This window comes from Eurytemora carolleeae, unplaced genomic scaffold (assembly GCF_000591075.1).
Source record: "Eurytemora carolleeae unplaced genomic scaffold, Eaff_2.0 scaffold112, whole genome shotgun sequence".
Classification (NCBI taxonomy): domain Eukaryota; kingdom Metazoa; phylum Arthropoda; class Copepoda; order Calanoida; family Temoridae; genus Eurytemora; species Eurytemora carolleeae.
Window position 1 is genome coordinate 219,618 of NW_019396053.1, and position 20,447 is coordinate 240,064.

Consider the following 20,447-nt stretch of genomic DNA (forward strand, 5'->3'; position numbering starts at 1 on the left):
AAATGTACACACTGGACTCACAAAATATTTTGTACAACCTTTATTAAAATATATTTTTACAAATTAATAAACTTTTACAATTAAATATTTTTAACAATGTTTTACAGAATACAATTACTTTGGTAATATGCCCCAAAGTGGACAAATGTTGAACGCAGCTCAGTGATTACCCAATTAAACATGTATATTTATATATATTTAATTATCTACTGGCACTGCATGCACAAAGTATTTTTTGTTATTTATGATTAACAAATATTCAAAATAACATTTTCAATTTCTACTCTCTTTCTTTATTGCACTGAATTATGAGACTTAAAGATTTGGCAAAAAACCGTAATCTTTAGGTTATAATAAGGTTTGAATTTACGTTTTGAGATTTTTGAGATTATACCTCTCAAAAAAACTCACAAAATAAAAAAAATTGAAATCTTAAAAAAGACTTTAAGAAATAAATAAAGAAATAAAATGTTTTGGTAATTTTTAAGTCACACTATAAGATCACTTTATCTAAAGATTCAGCCTTTAAGCCTTATTAAGATGAAACTCCATAGAATAAACTAATTCTTCTTTTATCCTTTGATCTATTGATCCTTTGCTCTTTGGATCCTTTGATCTTTTAGATCCTTGGATCTTTGGATCTAATAAACTTTTGCTCTTTTGTACCATTCATGGTTTACTCTTTTGATCCTTTGAGTGTTTAATCTATTGATCTTTTGATCTTCAGATGGTATGATTCCAGGTACTGTTGGTCTAGTTACATTGGAGCGGGCTAACCAAGTTTATTGTGTTTCCGATACACTTCTGCCACTCACAAGCAATCTAAATATAAAGAAAAAATGTCTTTGTTACAAAAATGACAATTGTTGGATTAATTGAATTGAGATTTGTAACAACGGTCTCATCGATTAAATCGATTTTCAACTCAGATTCATTATAACCTAAGGTATCAGTAACGCAAAACGACAATTGAGAAAAAATCTTTTTTGCTTAATTGTAAATATCCAAAATAAAAAAATAATTTGAAGATAATTGGTTTATTCTGACATCAAATACTGGGATGAATTTAACAATAATAATAAATGTTGCTAAAAACATGATAGTTTAGTTTCAAATTAGGAATTGAAACTTTAAGATAATGATGATTAACAAATTCAATTTTTCTCATCTCTAACTCAACTTTTTTATATCTCTGTAGCCTGACTCTGTAGACCTTTGATATTTCAACCAATAAATTCTGATAGATCAAACATTCAAAGTTTAAAATATTACAGGTGTACACAATCAGGTTGCAAAAATATAGATATAACAAAGTTAGAGATTGAGGCGTTTCTTAATGTTAATATTTTAGAAGTGCTAATTCAATTTAAAGACACAAAAAAACATGAGATTAAAAAATTTCTTTCATAATCAAACATTGGATTAAACCTTTTATTGATTAACATTGTAAACTTTATGAATACAAATCTAAATTTAAAAAAACATTGACTAACCTCCATGCTGGCCTCATTGGTATCCATTACAATGAAGGTGGCCGCGGTCAGCGTAAGATCGTATTTCTTCATAAAGTTCTTCGTAGATCTAAAATTTTAAAATTTTTAGATTAAATAAATCCTATTATTAGGATATAATTGAAATTTACTTTAAAGTGATCATGAGTGATAAAGCATACATTTAAAATCTGGCCGTAAAATATGAATAGACTAAAGTTTTGCAATGATTATATCATGCTGGAATCTTCAAACCCATGATAATGATGTCAAACTTTATTCAGGTAAAACTTAAATCTCTTCTGCCTCCGTAATGGCTAAAGTTCGCGATATAAAATAAATAGCAAAATATTTGCATACCTCTGCCTATCATTTTCCCTTAGGAGCAAATCGGAAAAATTCTACGGTTTTCACTATAATTAACAAAAAAGATTGAAGATCTATAAACTCGGAATTATTTGCGGCATTACACTCCAGGAATATCTGAAAATGCGCGTAAAAAAGGTGAACATAACGGGGCCTGATTCTTAAAAATAGTTTATCCCGGAGGATTGAACACTTAAAAAAAATAATATTGGCAGGACGAGAATTTCGAGGTGGCTCGGATGAGAAAATGAGGAAAATGTGGCTCAAACGAGAAATTGTTGTAACTGGCCTTCCTCCCCTCGAAGGACGAGTTCTATCAACTTCTCTTTACAAAATACAAGTTTTCTTACTTGAATGGTCCTCTTCCATTAGACATCTGTGGACTGCAGGAATCAGTTGGACCTCCTTCATCTCTATAGTCCAGTTCTCTAGGCTGCTCAAATACAAAATATCCATATCTAAAATTTAGTTAATTTGATTAATATGGTTTGTGGTTAAAGTTCTTAATTTTGTAATTTATTTAGTAATCAAAATATTTAGATATAAAATCTGAGGCCGAATTTAAAGAATTTGAGCCGCGGCTTAAATTTAAGCCGTGGCTTAAATATGGTTGGTTCCACTTAAACTTAATTTTTAAAGATTTAAGCCGGCGCTCTATTGAAACCGGTTTTTGGGGGACGACGCTGCTAAAATTCATTAAATTCGGACACTGATTATTTTATTCTGTAATTAAGATTTCCATGACAACTTTACATTTATAAATATAATTGATAAGTTTTATTGATTTAATGATTTTTATTGATTTCTTCCTGGTGTATTCTTTTAATGTTTGGTTTAAGCTTAACGGGACAAATAAAGTTTGATGACTACTGCGAAATAAGCGATTTTTTTTAATATATAAGCGATTTTTTATTTTGAAATTTAAAGCACTAAATTACATACCTATGATCACCATCTCCTTCTGGCAGTACAAGAGGGAAAAGAAGATCAAAGATGACCTCTCCGTCATCTACAGAGTCTCCAGGAATATTTGCCACAAACCAGTGCCAGAACTCAGATAGGGTTCTAGGTAAAAAATTGACAAATAAGCATTCACAAAATTTGTCATTTTTTTTATTTCTGTACTCTTACTTTTTTGTCAAACAATTGATTACACCGCTGAAAAACTAATTTTAAGAAAGAAGGGCCCACATTTTATGATCTGCAAGACCCATTTTAAAATATTTTGCATTAAATTACCATTTTATTTTTTGTAGCAACAATGCATTTTTAATTCCTTCTACCTGTTCCTTCTTGAGTTAATATCTAGGTTACTAAGCACTACTGTATACAAGCTGTCCGGTTGAGCAGGCCATTTTAACATGGGCTTAAACCTAAACACACAAATAATTTTAACATCGGCTTAAACCTAAACACACAAATAATTTTAACATCGGCTTAAACCTAAAGAAACAAATAATTTTAGGTTTAACTGTACAGGGGTCCAATTAAGCATGGGTCTTAGGACTTTTTTATGATTTAATCTACAAATCCACAATTTACATATTTCAAAAGCCATTGCAAATGTATGCAAGATGGTACTTAAGCTCAAGGGTCAAATAAAAAAATACATTTTCACGAAATAGGGTAAGCATAATAAAATAAAAATCTAACTTAAGAAAATGACAAAAATATATTTTAGAAGATGCGTATTTCAAGCAGTTAAGGGGGCCCGGATATGAAAATAAATAAAATGTAAGTGAGAAAACTAGGGCAATATGGCTTAATGCAGAAATGATGTTGCTCGCCTCGTTCACCAACCTTGTCATATCTGCTGTGAGATGCATACCGGGGAAGGTCCTGATGGTCTTGTAGGTTAGGTCCAGGGGGTACATGGGGGGCTCATCTATCACGTCGGGGATTATCTAAACAGGATTCAATATGGAGAGTAAAAAGACGTAGTTGAACCACTTCCCTTGTGTGCTGGTTTAAGTTAATTAAAGAGAAGTGGCTCAACGTCTTACACATCTAGCTTTTAAAAAAAATTTTACAGTTCAATTCAAATTTTATAAAAAATTTGAATAACACATTTTTCTGCTGTTGAGTTAAGTCGATTTTCCAAAACTTTAAAATTGTTTGAAGCAAATTGTTTGTATGGTATAAATGGGTTCTTGTCTCAATAACTTGACCAAATATCTTGCGTTAAAATTCACCAACTGGTTTTCAAATGTAGTTAAAATAATAGTAAGAAAACATAATGTGACTATTTCCATATGAAGTCTTCTGAAATCAATTATCACTATAGCAGGAGATATAGAAATATTTCAATATTAATGTTTGTTTTTAATGAAGTGTGCACATTCTGTATTTATTTTCAAAGTGGAGATATTGTCGGCATCATAGTTTTTGCATTCAAATATTGAGTCTCTACCATAAACTCAAATTTTCTCATCCTTATATCTTTGCAACCTGATGGTATAAAACCTTCAAAATTAGATTATTTGTTCTGATACAGGGTGTCCCAAAAAACATGGGAATTCAGTGACGAATTCGATATCGTCTTAGTTATGAATTAGCATTGTAATACCTAATTTCAAAAGCCATAATGGTATTATGTCTGCTAGAGTTTATTTTATGAAAAGGGTAAAAGACTGCAAAGATGTGTCCATAATGTCTCCGCAAGATGAACAGTGAAGACGGACAAGTTTACTCTGTTTGTATACTGCAATTTTCTTGTTTTGCTAAGTACACCCGTATGCAGTTAAAACATAAACAAACAAAATGTGAACATAGCAGACGAAACTCTTACAGATTACAGCTTTCTCAGTAGGTATCATATCACTATACTAAATCAAAGAATTATTTGAAAAGACGATATCGAATTCGTCACTGAATTCCCTTGTTTATTGGGACACCCTGTAGAATTTATAGTTTGAAATATTTGAGGTCTACGACATAGGGTTTAAAAGATATAGGGATTAGAATATCAGAGTTTGTTTCAAGACTGGCACTTAATTGAAATAAAAATATTAGCAAGAAAAAAGTAAAGTAAGTGACAATTTCTATGTAAAGTCTTCTAAAAAAATGATTGAAATCAATTGTCACTATGGCAGGAGATGTAGAAATAGTTCTTTCAATGTAAATGCCTGTTTTTAATTGCAGTGTGCACGCTTGCTGTATTTAGTTTGAAATATCTAAGGTCTACCGTCATGGGATTAAAAAGATAAAAATTATAAAATATCTCCTTTGGGCGAATTTCTACAGTGACGTAGCGGAAAACTCTGAAATAAGAAGACGACTTCTAGTCTCAACTCTCAAGTTTTGAATTTAGATTACCCAATGGACATGTGACATCGCAATAGTGCATTGTAAACATTGTTTACTTACTTAGCAATTTAATAATTTACTGATGGAACTATATGGCTTTGTAACAACACAAAATACAATTAAGGTCGATAAACAGACAACAGTTTAAAAGGTTCTCTTGTCGATAAACAGACAACATTTAAAAGGTTCTCTTGTCGATAAACAGACAACTGCAGTTTAAAAGGTTATCTTGTCGATAAACAGTTTAAAAGGTTCTCTTGTCGATAAACAGACAACAGTTTAAAAGCTTACCGTTGAGAATCTCACATTCCATTCTTCTTATATTTAAATATAGGATCACCTTGAGATACGTCTACAGACCATATAAAGATGTTTATTTGTGAATTTATTAGAAAAATACCTCATTTCCCATGAAAATATCCTTGATTAGACGAGAGAGAGAACTAGATTCAGCTGAGCACCTTCCCTGGCCACCCTGCAAAAAAATTTATATTTTTTATCATCTTTTAAATATGTTTTCTTCCTTTTTCCTGAATTATATGTGTTACAAATCAAACTGATTTCAGAAGAAAGGTGAACCCGTTGTTACGTTTTGTTGCTGATTAAGTCGGTCACCTAAAAAAGCAATCTTGATAGTATAACTGAAAGATTGCATCAACAACACCGACTTTTATGCCCCCCCCCCCCTATTCCAAGGACGTTTCATTCATATGGATTTTGTGAACTATGTGAAGAATTTAAAGCTTCAAAGCACAAGTTTCCTGCTTTTGTTTTGAAGGAGTATTTGGCAAAATCCTGATAGATTTAGCCCTATTTTACTTCACAATCAACGAATACAGATATACACATTTGGACACCAATTTAGTATGAAATCCATCTTAGAAGGAAGGAAAACTTCTATCGAATTGTAACTTTAGAAATCTAATCTTTTACACTGAAGACTGATGTAGAATTGATATTTAAAACTAGAATAATTGTGATTAATGTAGTTGTCAAATTTTCTAATTTCAAATGTTTATAACATCAGGTTGCAGATATATACGGATTATATATTTTTTATTTCCTGTATTCTCCGTGGTTTAAAATCCTCCATGCACAATATAATATCCGTCTATATTTAAATCCTCCTTTAGTGTCAGATTCTCAGCTGCGTCACATGTTTGTAACATCTGACGCACAATTTTACTTCTCCTTATTTAACCTTCAACCTATAGTGTGCAAGGACATTAAATCAAGAGATAATTTAATAAATCAAATTAAACTTATTTATTATTGAACTAGGTGGGCCCATGTGACCCAACAACTAGGGAAAAATTTTAATTTCATGATGTCATTGCAAATTTGAGGTAAATATGGAGTGATAGGGAAGTAAAATTGGTGAGGTGAAATGGAGGAAAAATCGAGGTAAAATTGAGGTAAAGTGGAGGTAAAATCGAGGTAAAATTGAGGTTAAGTGGAGGTAAAATGGAGGTAAAATTGAGGTAAAATGGAGGAAAAATGGAGGTAAAATTGAGTTAAAATTGAGGTAAAATTGGGGTAAAATGGAGGTAAAATGCAGGTAAAATAAAGGTAAATAGAGCTAAAATGGAAGAAAATGGAGGTAAAATGGAGGAAAAAAGTAAAATTGGGGTAAAATGGAGGTAAAATTGAGGTAAAATTGAGGTAAAATTGGGGTAAAATGAAGGTAAAATGGAGGTAAAATAGAGGTAAAAAGAGGTAAAATGGAGGAAAATGGAGGTAAAATGGAGGAATAAAGTAAATTTCTAAAACCTTTTAAAGAAATACGCTCTATACCAATTTTTAGAATAAAAAGGGGGGGGGGGGGGCATATATTCAACTTAAAGATGCAGAACAAAACAATTGGTTTTCACACAAATTTGCAAATTCACATTTCATGCAAATGTCTTAGTTTGGTAGTAATTGTTTCGAAAAATGTAGTTCCGCAATAGAATTGGTTTTAATGAATAATTGTTTATTTTGTGGTCCATGGTCTATGATGGTGGAAGTCAATAAATGTACCAGAGAAACAATTCAAGACACAGTTCAAGATTGAAATCTTGTATATTTTCAATCATAACTCCTCTTATTGCAGAGATATTGAGAAGAACAAAATTGTTTTGAATTTCTAATATATAACTGGATGAATTTTTGCATCAGAACTATTGAATTAGAAATGATTTTATTGTAGAAACTGACATTTTTAAACAAAAATATTTTTTTAAATTTTGGTTAATATTCCCTCTTTACTTCAAATTTTGCGAACTGAAATCTACAGAAATGTTTAGACCATAAAAACAGCACTATTATTAGGTTTGTTTACATTTCTCCCAGACATTGCAGTACACTTTTTTGTAAATAAGCTCGAGGGAAAGGGGTCCCTGGTAAATTCCTTGATGCAAGTGACCCTCTTTTCTCCCCCCCCCTCTGCTCCCGTGGACCATATGTGTTGCTCTATAGTTTACTATGTTACTCGAACTGTTGAATTTTATAGAACAATAATAAATTTGTGGTTTCTATCTTGTTAACCTCCTGGGGCAGTTTCTAAATCAGTATTAATGGACGCTTTTATTCAACAGGAAGTTCAAACATTTCAAGGGGTCCGGGGCCTCAACGAAAAACGTTTATATAGGAGGATATATTCTTGAGATAATATTCTTTTATTGATTAATTTTCAATTTAACAAGATTTGAAGAGATAACAAAATCCTAAAAAAAACTATTTTCGGAATTTTAAGTATAATTGACAAAGAACCTTTTTTGTCACGAATTTTAAAAATAATTTACGCCTAGGAAATAAGTTTTTGCCACAAACTCTAATTTTCTCATCCGTAAATCTTTCCAACACAAGGTCATAGACATTTAACATTTAAAACTATGTATTTTGCTGTATCAAATAGTCTAAGTTAGAAATATTAAAAGTTTTTATCATCAGGTTGCAAAGATATAGGGATGAGAAAACTCAGTTTCTTTAAATGTCACATGTAATTATGAAAATAAGCAATTGACATTTGTGTTAGCACAAGCTATACATTATTGAATTGGGAAAGATGAATTTTTACAAAATATTGAACATATTTTATGATCATTAATTCCAAATGTTAGAACTCGGGCTTGACAAATTTAAAACAAATTAAAACTGAATTAAGAAATTAGTTTCAGTAAAATTAACAAAACTTATGGTGAAATTAAAACTTCACCCGAAGGGATAAAAAATTTATTAGTTTTTGTTTTTGTTTCAATATCTAATTAAAATTCTAAATCTAATATCAATTATGACATCAATATTAATATTAGTATCAATATTATCATCATCATTATTATTATTATCATTATTATTATTATTATTATTATTAATATTATTATTATTATTATTATTTTTGTTTATATCCTAATGATGTTTATGTTTTGCACCAATACAAATATTAATTTATCTAATTGTTTGTCAACAAGTGTCACGTGTCTGAAGAACAGGTCTTGTTGGTTTGAACTTTAAGAAACTGTTGTTAATTTAAGAAACTACTTTGTAACTATTTTGAATTTAATTTTTATCAACTTTCAGACTGGACAATCAAAGATCATCACCGATCCTCCTTTGTTCCCAGCTTAATTACGGTTAAAAGATAAAGCTAAGAGTTAAGAAGATTCGGGACCTGTGACTTATAAATTGCGTTTCAAGGAAAGTAAACTCTGAAAGCTCCATGTGGAAAATTATAGACTTGGTGCTCAAGTAACGAAGAAACACCGTGACGGTAAAATTTGCATTTTTGGTTAAATGGTTGAATGTGTGCAAAAATACTTGACATATTAATTTTATTGCAAAAATCTTTATATTTATCACATTTGCAAGGTTTGGTTTAATTGCTGGGTGACACGGTTTGAAGGGTACTAAAAAGTACAAAATAAACCATGTTTATATCATTAAATAATATTAAATAACTAGATATTATCTAATAAAACATTGAAACTTTAATTGTTTAGAGTTAAGATTAGCTAGATTAGCTAGAATCTAGATTTGCTAGACACGCTAGATGCTTGATTAGCTAGAATCTATTTTACCTAGAATCTAGATTAGCTAGAATCTAGATCAGCTAGAATCAGGATTAGCTAGAATCTAGATTCGCTAGAATTTAGATTAGCTAGATTCTAGATAAGCTAGATTCTAGATTAGCTAGATTCTAGATTAGCTAGATTCTAGATTAGTTAGATTCTAGATTAGCTAGATTCTAGATTAGCTAGATTAGAGATTAGCTAAATTTTAGATAGCTAGATTCTAGGTTAGCTAGATTCTACATAGCTAGATTCTAGGTTAGCTAGATTCTAGATTAGCTAGATTAGAGATTAGCTAAATTTTAGATAGCTAGATTCTAGGTTAGCTAGATTCTACATAGCTAGATTCTAGGTTAGCTAGATTCTATAATACCTAGATTCTACATTAATTAGATTCTAGATTAGCTAGATTACTTAGATTCTAGATTAGCTAGATTCTAGATTAGCTAGATTATAGATTAGCTAGATTCTAGATTAGCTAGATTCTAGATTAACTAGATTCTAGATTAGCTAGATTATAGATTAGATTAGCTAGATTAGCTAGGTAAGCTAGATTAGCATGATGAGCTAGATTATCGATTAGCTAGATTAGCTAGATGAGCTAGATTCTAGATTAGCTAGATTCTAGATTAACTAGATTCTAGATTAGCTAGATTCTAGATTAGCTAGATTCTAGATTAGCTAGCTTCTAGATTAGCTACAACGTACTGTATGTACTCTTGTACCCCTTTAGACTCTATGTTTCATGTACTGTATGTACTGTATATACTCTCTTACCTTTAAAGACTTTATGTTCTAGTACCACGTACTGTATGTACTCTCTTACTCCTCTAGACTCTATGATTCGTGTACTGCATGTTCTGTATGTACATTCTTACCCCTCTAGACTCTATGAACCATGTACTGCATGTTCTGCATGTACTTTATGTACTCTCTCACCTCTCTAGACTCTATGTACCATGTTCTGTATGTACTGCTTGTAGTGACCTATGTACTGTATTACCTCTCAAGACTCTATGTACCATTTGTCGTATGTACTCTCTTACCTCTCTAGACTCTAGCCTCAGTAATTTCTCCGCATCACTGATAGAATCCAATCCTTTCAGAGTTAGCTTTGTCCTATCTCCAGGTCTAAACATTAAACAACTATTTTTTTATTTCTGACAAATATTTAAATATGACACACATGATTTTTTTTATCGATATTGGAGGGCTTTTGAATTTTGATAGATCAATTATTTTTTTTTTATATGATATTTCATAAACTAAGAAAAAAATTGTCAAATAATTGTTTATTTTATGTAATTGTCATCTTATCTATTTTTTCCCTTTTTTAACTTGATTGAAAATTTATGCAGACTTAATAACTCCCCAAAACTATAATTTTTCAATCCTTATTTCTTTGCAATCTGAAGACTTAGACTTCAAAATGTCAATTTTAGGACATCAAACTTTGAAATATCAAAAGATTCGCTCCATCAGGTTGCAAATATATCGGGAGTAGAAAATTAGAATTAGAGACTGTATTTGATGTTTTTAGAAATTTTGATGAAAAAACAATCTTTACCTAATTGAACGGATAGAATTAGAATTAACTACACCAGTCTGCTCCAGTGTAGATTCTATAAGCGGAGTAAAATCATTTGAGCCAGCTAAAAATATCAATTTTCAGAATTTTTAGAAAATATGTTTTAAAATGTCTACATTGTTCAATTTTTAATGCATAATATGCGGTGGTAGGCTATCATATTAATATAATGAAGACGGCTTTTTTAGTTAAGTTTTAATTGTGAAAAAGCTTTTTTCGAATTACAAGTTTACAAGTAAATAAAGAGAAGCTTTTTCAATTGACAGCTTCTCTTTGTTTCCATGTTTTGTGTATTCATTCTGTTTAAAAGCTTGATGATATAAATCAAAATTAAAATCAAAAGTCGTCTTCATTATATTGATACAAACCTACCACCGTACTCAAATAATCGATGCACATTCCTTCAAATGAAGATCAAAAGTGAATTAAAGAAAACAATGTGAGAAAATTGGAATTTTCCTGCAAGGCCGTTGTCTACACCACTATTAAATCTTGGATCTAAACCTGGAAGAATAAAAGTGAAGTGTTCATGATGCAAAAATGGAAATTGTGTATGACTAGTGACGGGCAATAGCAATGTTAGTTGTTCTAAACTTTTTAAAAAGGTAAAAGCGAACCAAAAACATTTTTAGTTCGCTTTTGGTTAATTGGTATGCAATATCTCCTCTTATGATATAATGTTAACTGAACGTATTTTTGTATTTATGAAAAAGGTAAAAGCGAACCAAAAACATTTTTAGTTCGCTTTTGGTTAATTGGTATGCAATATCTCCTCTCAGGCTAAAACATTTGACTTAGTTCAAAAATAGTTTTTAAATTTTTTTTTCAAACCTCTCAGATACTTGTTGAAAGTTGTAAAAGATGAAAATTTTTAAAATATCTTATAAAATAACCTGGCTATTGCCCATCAATTTGTGTGATACCATGCAAAAATGAGTGCAATTAAAGAAAATGATTAAAATTTATAAAATGTATTTTTTTCTTTTTTTTTGAATCTTTAACATATTCTGTCATACCTTCATCATTTCCAGTTGAAAAACTGTAGCCATTTCCATTGTTATTGAATCCATTATTGGTACTAATTATGTCCCCATTGGCATTATTGTTTAAGCTACTGAGTCCATTGCTGCTACTGCTACTAAAACCATTATTGTTACTGAACCCATAGTCGTCATTGAACCCATTGTTATTATTGAACCCATTGCTAGAACTGGATCCTGAATTCTGGTTGAGATCATTGAAACCTGAAATATTTTGTGTTTGTGATTACATGCATTGGTGAAGTTGATTGGTATTGTTAGAGAACAAAAGAGAATGAATAAAAATGCAGGTAAAGGGGCTGACCGTCTATAGGAGGATATTGAGGTGAAGATGCAGTAACATAGAACAAAAATTAGGAATTATTATATATAATGTGTGGCACAAAATGTGGGTATGTTTAAATACCAAAAATTCATAAAAGTTTAAAATGAAAATGAAAATTTGTTTTTATGGACATTTTTGTCCTTTACATGTTATGTGTATTTACAAATGTTAGTTTTGGGTATGAAATCACCCCTTTAAAGTTGAGTCAACACTGGCACTCACTCCTCAGGCTAGGCGGAGCTGCTACAGCCGTGTATTTGTGTCAGATGAATTCTAATATTTTTACATATAATACTGAGTCCTTGCCTCAATAAACTCTCCTTGCCGGTCATTCCTTTTAAGTGATAAGTGAGAATATATTTTCACCATGCACCATGCAACAATTTGAATGTCATCACTAGGTTAAACCCTAAAGAAGAAAAAAAATCTACAAAAAATAGATTGCTGTTCTGGGCTCCAGTAATTTTTCTGGTAATTAGCATTTTTTGACTAAAAGGATATCATACATATTTATTATAATGACATATAACTTATAGTGATTGGTATTTTGTATTTTTGATGTTGTGTAAAGTTAAAGATTAACTGCTGCAGTGCTGAATTGAGATTATTTCTCAAGATTTACCTCCATTGTTGCTGCTTGAAAAGCTATTTCCGTTGTTACTGAACCCACTATTGCTATTGCTGAATCCATTATTATTGCTGCTACTAAATCCGTTATTGCTGGAATAGGTACTGAGCCCATTGTTACTGTTCCCAAATGAGAGAGATGTTCCAACTGGAATATTTGCAGTGTTCCCTCCACTGAAACTGTTTCCGTTTAAAGAGCCAGTTATAGTGCTGCCCTGTCCATGAAATTGCTAAATTATTTTATTTCTTAAATTAAACTTTAATTTTAGGGTATGTATATTCATAATAATCCTGGAAAAGTTATAAAACTGTTATTTTCTCTCCCCCAATAGTTATAAATATTTAAACCTCTTGACCAGATTATCTAAATAGCAAGACAAATTTGAATTACATAGATAAACCACTTCTCTTCAACTTGAACCAGTTAACAAGAGAAGTGTCTCAACTAATGTCCACACAGTTAAACTACTTCTTGCTTTTCAGAATTTCAAAAATAAATCTCATTAAAAATGTGACTTTTCTTTTACAAATTTCCCTGAGGGGATCCATAGCTATCAGTATTAGATGGTCGGAAGTTATTTTGAACAGGCTGAACACTGTTTACAAAATTGTTGTTGTTGGAATTGCTATTCTGTGCACCACTGTAACTGTCTGGGGCTTGTACACCACTGCTGAAACTGTTCCCCAAAGAATTGCTGTTGAAGTTGTTGTTGCTAAAAGATGGTCTTGAGCCTTGAGAATTCTTTAAACAAAAATAATAATTACAAACGTTAAAATTTGGATTACATTTTATTTTGACATGAAAGAAATTGGATTCTTTGCTTTACATAAACTTGCTTAAGAAATATTGAATTATTATTTCTTGCCTGATTAGGCCCAGATATTAATGGGCCTTGAGGGGCCCCATAGCCATTAGAGGGTGGTGGGGCACCATATGTGTTAGATGGTGGTGGAGCCCCATATGTGTTGGATGGTGGAGCACCATAACCTCCTCCTCCTCCACCTCCCATAGAGTTGATAATATTTGAGTTGAGCCCAGGAATAGCTTGAGCAAACCTATCCAAAGCATTAGCTTTTTGTGCGAGTATGTTTGCTCCAGCTCTAAGAAGACCAGCCTTGGTATGAAGCAACCCAGAAGCAATTCTTCCTTTTGACCTCAGAACTCCAGCCTTTTACCAGAGAATACTTAATTGTATGTCTTCTTAGTAAAGTTTTTTAAATTTAGACATGCAGAAAGAAAAAAATATTTTGAATTGAAACACATTTTAAGTTTTTTTTTGGTGGGTAGGAGGGATTGGATGATTTAGGTTTACAAAAATGGAATGACTATTAATCATTTTTTGTTTAAAATATAAATTAAGATGCCTGCCTTAAATTCTATTGGATTTGGAAGCTTTGGAAGATTTATGTTTGGAATTGGAATCTCTATTACTTTTCCAGGTCCCTTCCCACCACCATATGAGGGTTTGGAGGGTTGGTTGTAGGAGGGTTTGGAGGGGGGGTTGTATGAAGGTTGTGGTTGATTGTAGGATGGAGCTGGAGCATCATATGTAGGTACTGAGTAGCTATTGGATGGAGGTGCACCATATCCTGAGTTTCCCCCTCCTGTAAAAGTGTTGTTTAAAGGGAGTGTCTGGCTAGACATGGTAGTTGAGCTGAGAATGCATTATTGTAGACAATTTTATTAGAAATCATTTAAGACCTAAAAGACATTTGTACAGTGCATAATTGTTTAGTAAGAGTAAAAATTCAATCATTGAAATGCTTCTGGGTTGTCCAACCCGCCAGGCAGGAGTGCAGTGCCGCAACCTGCCCACCTGGTTTTGGCCCGGCAAGTTGTGGTGCAAAAAACCTGCCGGATGGTTGGACAATCAGGAGGATTTTAAAGATTGAATTTGCGCTCTTGCTAAATAATTGTACATTGTAAAAACTTCTCATAGTTCTCAAAGAAATCCTGAAAAAGGAACAGAGTTTTTGTCACAAACTCGAATTGTCTAATCCCTATATCTTTACAATCTGATGATGTAAATATTTGTATTTCAAACTTAGATTATTTGGTCTAACAGAATTCATAGTTTGAAATATCAAAGGTCTACAACATTGGGTGGCAAAGATAAAGAGATTATAAAAGTACAGTTTGTGCCGAAAATTCAGTTCCTTTCCTTAAAATACTGCACTCTCAGCTCAACTATCATGTCTAGCCAGTCTCTCCTCTTTAAAAGGATTGTTTGTTTTATTTTAAATCACATAATATCCAAATTTTTGTATTAATGAGGGACTCAACTTTGTCAATATGAGAGATCTATCTGAGGATCTTAATAATTAATATTTTCTATCTGAAAAAATCGTTGTATTTTCCAGGGAGTGTTATTATCCTGTAAACTGCACAGTTTACAGGATAATAACATTTAAAATTCAGTGATGGTGATGGACCAAACCTCTGTAGAGTAAAAAAGTAGATGTTAGTTCCACAGGATAATAACATTCCCTTTAAATAGGTATTTAAAATCAAATGTAATGTCATGTAAAAGTATTGTGCTTTCCTTTAGATGTTACCTTTAACTTTTAAGTTTGTCTATAGCAATATGCTGTAAAATTATAATGCAAAATCTAATGGAACGCTATACTTTTAATAATAGAGTTATTTTAAGCAGCCCAACCATCACATTCGGGGATCATGCAAAATGTATGCAAATTATTCACCTAACAAAACAACAAGATTTTGCCAATTAACAGCTTCCCTTAGTTTACTTGTGAACTTGCAGTAAGAAACTTATTAGAAATAAAAATTTAAATAGAGAAGGCGTCTTCATAGTATTGATATAAACGACGACCACTGTAGGTTTCAATTGAATCTTGGTTGTTACCTTTATTTCCGATGTCTGAGAATATTCTTCTTTGAAGATCCTTGAGTCGAAGCATCTTCTCTTCATCACTCATCTGATTCCAGATTCTTTCTTCCTGATCCATACCCTCCCATAGGCTCCCTGCATCTAGATATATCATAATTAGTTCCTTTCTTCCTGATCCATACCCTCCCATAGGCTCCCTGCATCTAGATATATCATCATTATTTCCTTTCTTCCTGATCCATACCCTCCCATAGGCTCCCATCTAGATATATCATCATTATTTCCTTTCTTCCTGATCCATACCCTCCCATAGGCTCCCATCTAGATATATCATCATTAGTTCCTTTCTTCCTGATCCATACCCTCCCATAGGCTCCCTGCATCTACATCATCATCATCATCATCAGATTAAAGCCCAAAAGAGATTTGTGATCTCGTAGATCCTCTAGATTAGATATTACATACAAGAATTAGAAAATTAAGATTATTAGAAATTCAAAACGTCTTTGTTATTCTCATATAAGACATCAATCTTATGTGAAATTTACTTTTGCAGTTTACGTGACACATAAACTCTGTTAGAGTAGGTTGGTCCACATCATCAAAAGGAAATGCAGACCTATTAAAATATCCTTTACTTTAAACAAAGATAAAACATTGTTTGTAGAAGAAGAAATATTTAGATTTTTGCCATAAGCCATAGAAATTAACAAACAGAGAATTCCTAGTAGTTTTGGCAAAATCTTTCGGCCCACAGTGCTCATAGTCATAGATTGGTATTTAATGGAAAGTTTCTCATCTAAAACTATCATTAAATTTCATACTGATTTGAACCAAGCATGCCAACTTTCCTATGTACTTTTTTATAACTTTTAAAAATATTTTTACTTTCAAACATTTCTCCTCACAAATATTTACCACAAAAATGTAAAACCACTTAAATACCATAATTGCAACCTTCTTTCATGCATTTTCAACCCCCTCTTTACAGGGTGTTTAATAACATTGAAATATTCGTCTCAAACTCTAAATTTCTAGTTCCACTATCTGTTCAACCTGATGTTATAGACCTTTAGAATTTCAAACTATTATTTCTGATAAATCGATAGTTAAAAAAATATCACAATATCAGGTTGCAAAGAATTTAAAAATTAGAGCTCTTTGAACCTAAACTTTACAAAATTACAATCATGATCAAAATTACGATTGCATTTTTATGGAATCACCCTGTATTTATGAAAGAGTATTAATACACTATAAATCTTGAAGAATCTAGTCAGCTGGTTGAGAAGTATGTTGCACAATTAAGGGAAATCTTCTTTCATTAGTTATACACAAGTAGATCAAGGTGTCAGAGGCTAAACCGATGAGGGGGGGGAACCCTGGATCAGTAAAATCTGTGGTTTCCATTTTTTTGGCCCTAGAAAGAAAAAAAGACAACACCCCCCTTTTACAAATTCCTAACTATCGCCCCTCTGTATATAGTATCAAGAAATATGGAAAATGCTTAAACAAAAATGTTGTTTTAAAACATTTCGAATACTATTTTAGGGAATAAGAAACGTAGTTTTGTAAACATTTTTTGGACACCTTAGTGAAAAATTCGCTAGATTAATTTGTTATATTAGCGCCCCAGCATGAAATTTCTATCCTGTAATTATAGTTTCTTCATTACGATCCAGGGAATATGAACGTCATTTCATGTGACCCTTGGATATCATTATTTATTCACAATGGTAAATAGTTTACTTCTGGGTACCAGTACCAATTCACAATGGTGTCCTCAAAACGTTTAATTGTTGGGTTCCAATAACAAATTATAATCTTCCCCTCAAAACCTTTTGTTTCTGGGTACCAGACCAGTACCAATTCACAATTGTACCTTGAAACATTTATTAACTAGGAACCATAAACACTTAGCAATGGTGCTTGAAACATATATATCACTTGAACAATGGATAGATATTATTAAATGCAACATTTTCAATATTTGGCGCCAAAACAGTATGAAGTGTTCAAATATTAGATTGCAGGAAATGTTTAGAGACTTAATTGTAATTTTACCAAACAATGTTTTAATTGCATTTTCGCTTAATTGCCAGACATAAAGTTGAACAAAAGATGAATTTTGATTACACTAGATCATGAAAAAGTCTAAATCTTGGTTTATAAGCAAAGCTAATTGTTTATATCGTAAATGAGGGGGGGGGGGTTTGCTTAAAAAAATAAATTACCTTCAAATGTTTAAAAAAATAATTTGCACGAAATTCAAAGTTTCTTTTCTGTCTTTAATAGATTTCATTTCTTCCATGTTACTGCCACGCATGTACCCGTAGTTTGAAATAATCAATTTCCAGAATAGAAAAACTAAGAAAGCTCTATTATTTTTCCTATTTAAAGAATTTGAGCCACGTCTCAAATCCGCCCAAAACCGGTTTTAATTGAACTCCGTCACATTGAATACAATTTTAGTAGGACCAACCATATTTGAGCTGCGTCTCAATATTTAAGCCGCGGCTCAAATTCTTAAAATTCTTAAAATTTTACAAAGATGAGACTTCAAAGATTGAATTCAATTTTTTTTTTAAAAACATGTTCGATTTAATTCAACCTCCAAATCTTTGCTTCTAATCTCATAATCTGAGTTCGTTTCCCTTTTGTCCATTTGACAGCCCAAATTTTTATTTTGAATAATCTTTTTTGTTTGCTTATTTTCTTGTGATTTTTAACAATTTTTTAATTTTTTTTTTATCGATTTTGATGGTTATAATGTCGTTAAAACTGACGAGGGTCAACCAAGACCGAAATATATTTTCAATAAAATGTGGAACTAACATCCACTTTTTTTACTCTACAGAGTTTTGGTCCATCACCATCACCGAATTTTAAATGAGTTTTAGGTCCCCCTGTATATATTACTATCATAATCCTACCATGTCTCTGCGAGGTGATGGAGAGAATACTGTCGAGGAAGAAGACCAAGGTCACCAGCGACCTCAACATCGTCCTAGAAATTATATTCATGAAGAAGTTTTCAGGGATTAAACAAATTCATTCCTCCAATCTACTTTTATGTAAAAAGACATGAAAAGGTATTATAATCAAGTCTAACGGAATCATGAGTCTTTCCCACAAACTTAAATTTTATAATCACTTCATCTTTGCAACCTGTTGGTGCAAACCTTTGAAATTTCAAACTTAGATTATATGATCTAAAAGATTGCATAAGTATATGACATTGGGTTGCAAAGATATAGGGATTAGAAAATCAGAGTGTGTGTCAAACACTTAATTTCTCATGTTTATTTCATTTTATAGAAAACAGTCAAATAGAATTTGTTTTGCCAAGACATAGAATATTAATCAACACAATTACCTAAAATTAAGCAATATAATACTCAATGCACTAAACATGTTCAGAGTGACCAGATTTCATCCCGATTTAATCCACCGGATTCATTTGAGACATATTAAACTTTTTAATGATCTGTAAATCCTGAGTTTGAGCGCAAATTCGACGTTCAAAACTCCTACTTTGAGGGTGGATACGTTTTCAGAATTAGTTTTTTTTTTAATTATGTTATGTACAACTTGGATAAACCGAAAGACAACATTACTTTAAAGTACCAACTGTAATTTTTGTTGGAGTTTTTTAGTTCATATTACTTGCTATGTCTTTAATTTGTAATGTGATAAACCCTAAAATCCGATCACTTTAGATTTACAGAGTGACCCACAAAAAATAAGACCTCAGAAACGACTGTACGATTTTTCAGCTGTTTTTCTTGTCATGGCATGTTTAGTGACTTAATGCATAGCAAAATGCTAATTTTAATTTTTAGATCGTCATATTTAAAGAGTTTTAGGTCGTCATATTTAAAGAGTTTTAGGTCGTCATATTTAAAGAGTTTTAGGTCGTCATTAAAGAGTTTCAGGTCGTCATTAACGTCTCATCCTTTGTGGGTCATCCTTAAGCAGTCCCTTACACAATTTTATACAAAACATACATACATGTAGTTCCCACATTATAGAATATATCCCATAATCTTAATACAAAACATACATGTAGTTCCCCCATTATAGAATATAGCCCATAATCTTTATACTAAACATACATACATGTAGTTCCCACATTATAGAATATATCCCATAATCTTTATACAAAACATACATACATGTAGTTCCCACATTATAGAATATATCCCATAATCTTTATACCCAAGAAATAAAATGTTTTACCTGGGGTTTGAGGGTTCCACCAATCTTTTGATTTTTTTCTTCTATTAGATAATTTTTTTCACTTTTTCGCCAAAGAACGAATCGCCATAACTCAAAAATTTGTCGCACAAACACACTTACATAATTTAGATGTAATGTTTCTCATATACACATGCTGACTCCTGCGCGCACTTTAACTCAGGACGCGCGTCTCGTATGGTCGATATAAGACTAAAGTATGGTGAACATATGGCGCGCGTGAGGGTACACGAAGCACGGATAGAAACTCTTGGACAGTGTGTCTCCAAATTAAAGTTCATGTTTTGTTAATATTTAACACAAGGACTCTTAAAAAAATCGAACGCCTTAAGAAAAATTCAATTAACGTTAAATCTTCAATTGTATTTTTTTAATCAACGTTGTGTATTAAAAAATTTAAAGCATTATATCCTTAATCAAACTAAATTATTAAAATTTTAATATAAGTCTATAAATATTATTTGAAACAACATATATATATACATACATTGTAAATACATATGTATCTCCTACACTGCATATTATTTAATCAAAGATTAATTAACCGATC

At 31.6% G+C, this 20,447-nt stretch overlaps 2 protein-coding genes across 6 annotated transcripts in view; both read right to left on the minus strand.

Moving 5' to 3' along the window:
- LOC111705921 (uncharacterized) overlaps positions 1–20,447 on the minus strand; it is a 30,629-nt gene that overhangs the window by 7,478 nt on the left and 2,704 nt on the right. The window lies entirely within an intron of this gene.
- LOC111705887 (GATA zinc finger domain-containing protein 14) lies at positions 52–20,161 on the minus strand. Of its 5 annotated transcripts, XM_023478589.1 has the most exons (18): positions 19,880–20,161; positions 18,574–18,647; positions 15,656–15,781; positions 14,158–14,393; positions 13,655–13,957; positions 13,324–13,530; positions 12,784–13,003; positions 11,813–12,040; positions 11,256–11,300; positions 10,776–10,860; positions 10,255–10,339; positions 5,563–5,637; positions 3,657–3,760; positions 3,140–3,229; positions 2,799–2,921; positions 2,207–2,314; positions 1,494–1,581; positions 52–822 (listed from the first exon to the last, which is right to left on the minus strand). In XM_023478589.1, the coding sequence occupies exons 2-18, from the start codon at positions 18,641–18,643 to the stop codon at positions 754–756; spliced, it is 2,262 nt and encodes a 753-aa protein (XP_023334357.1). In that variant the 5' UTR covers positions 18,644–18,647; positions 19,880–20,161; the 3' UTR covers positions 52–753. The 5 variants fall into 5 exon arrangements, with proteins under 5 accessions (XP_023334357.1, XP_023334365.1, XP_023334372.1 ...); XM_023478597.1 differs by lacking the exon at positions 11,256–11,300 and having other exon boundaries at positions 10,776–10,830; XM_023478604.1 differs by lacking the exon at positions 11,813–12,040 and having other exon boundaries at positions 19,880–20,160.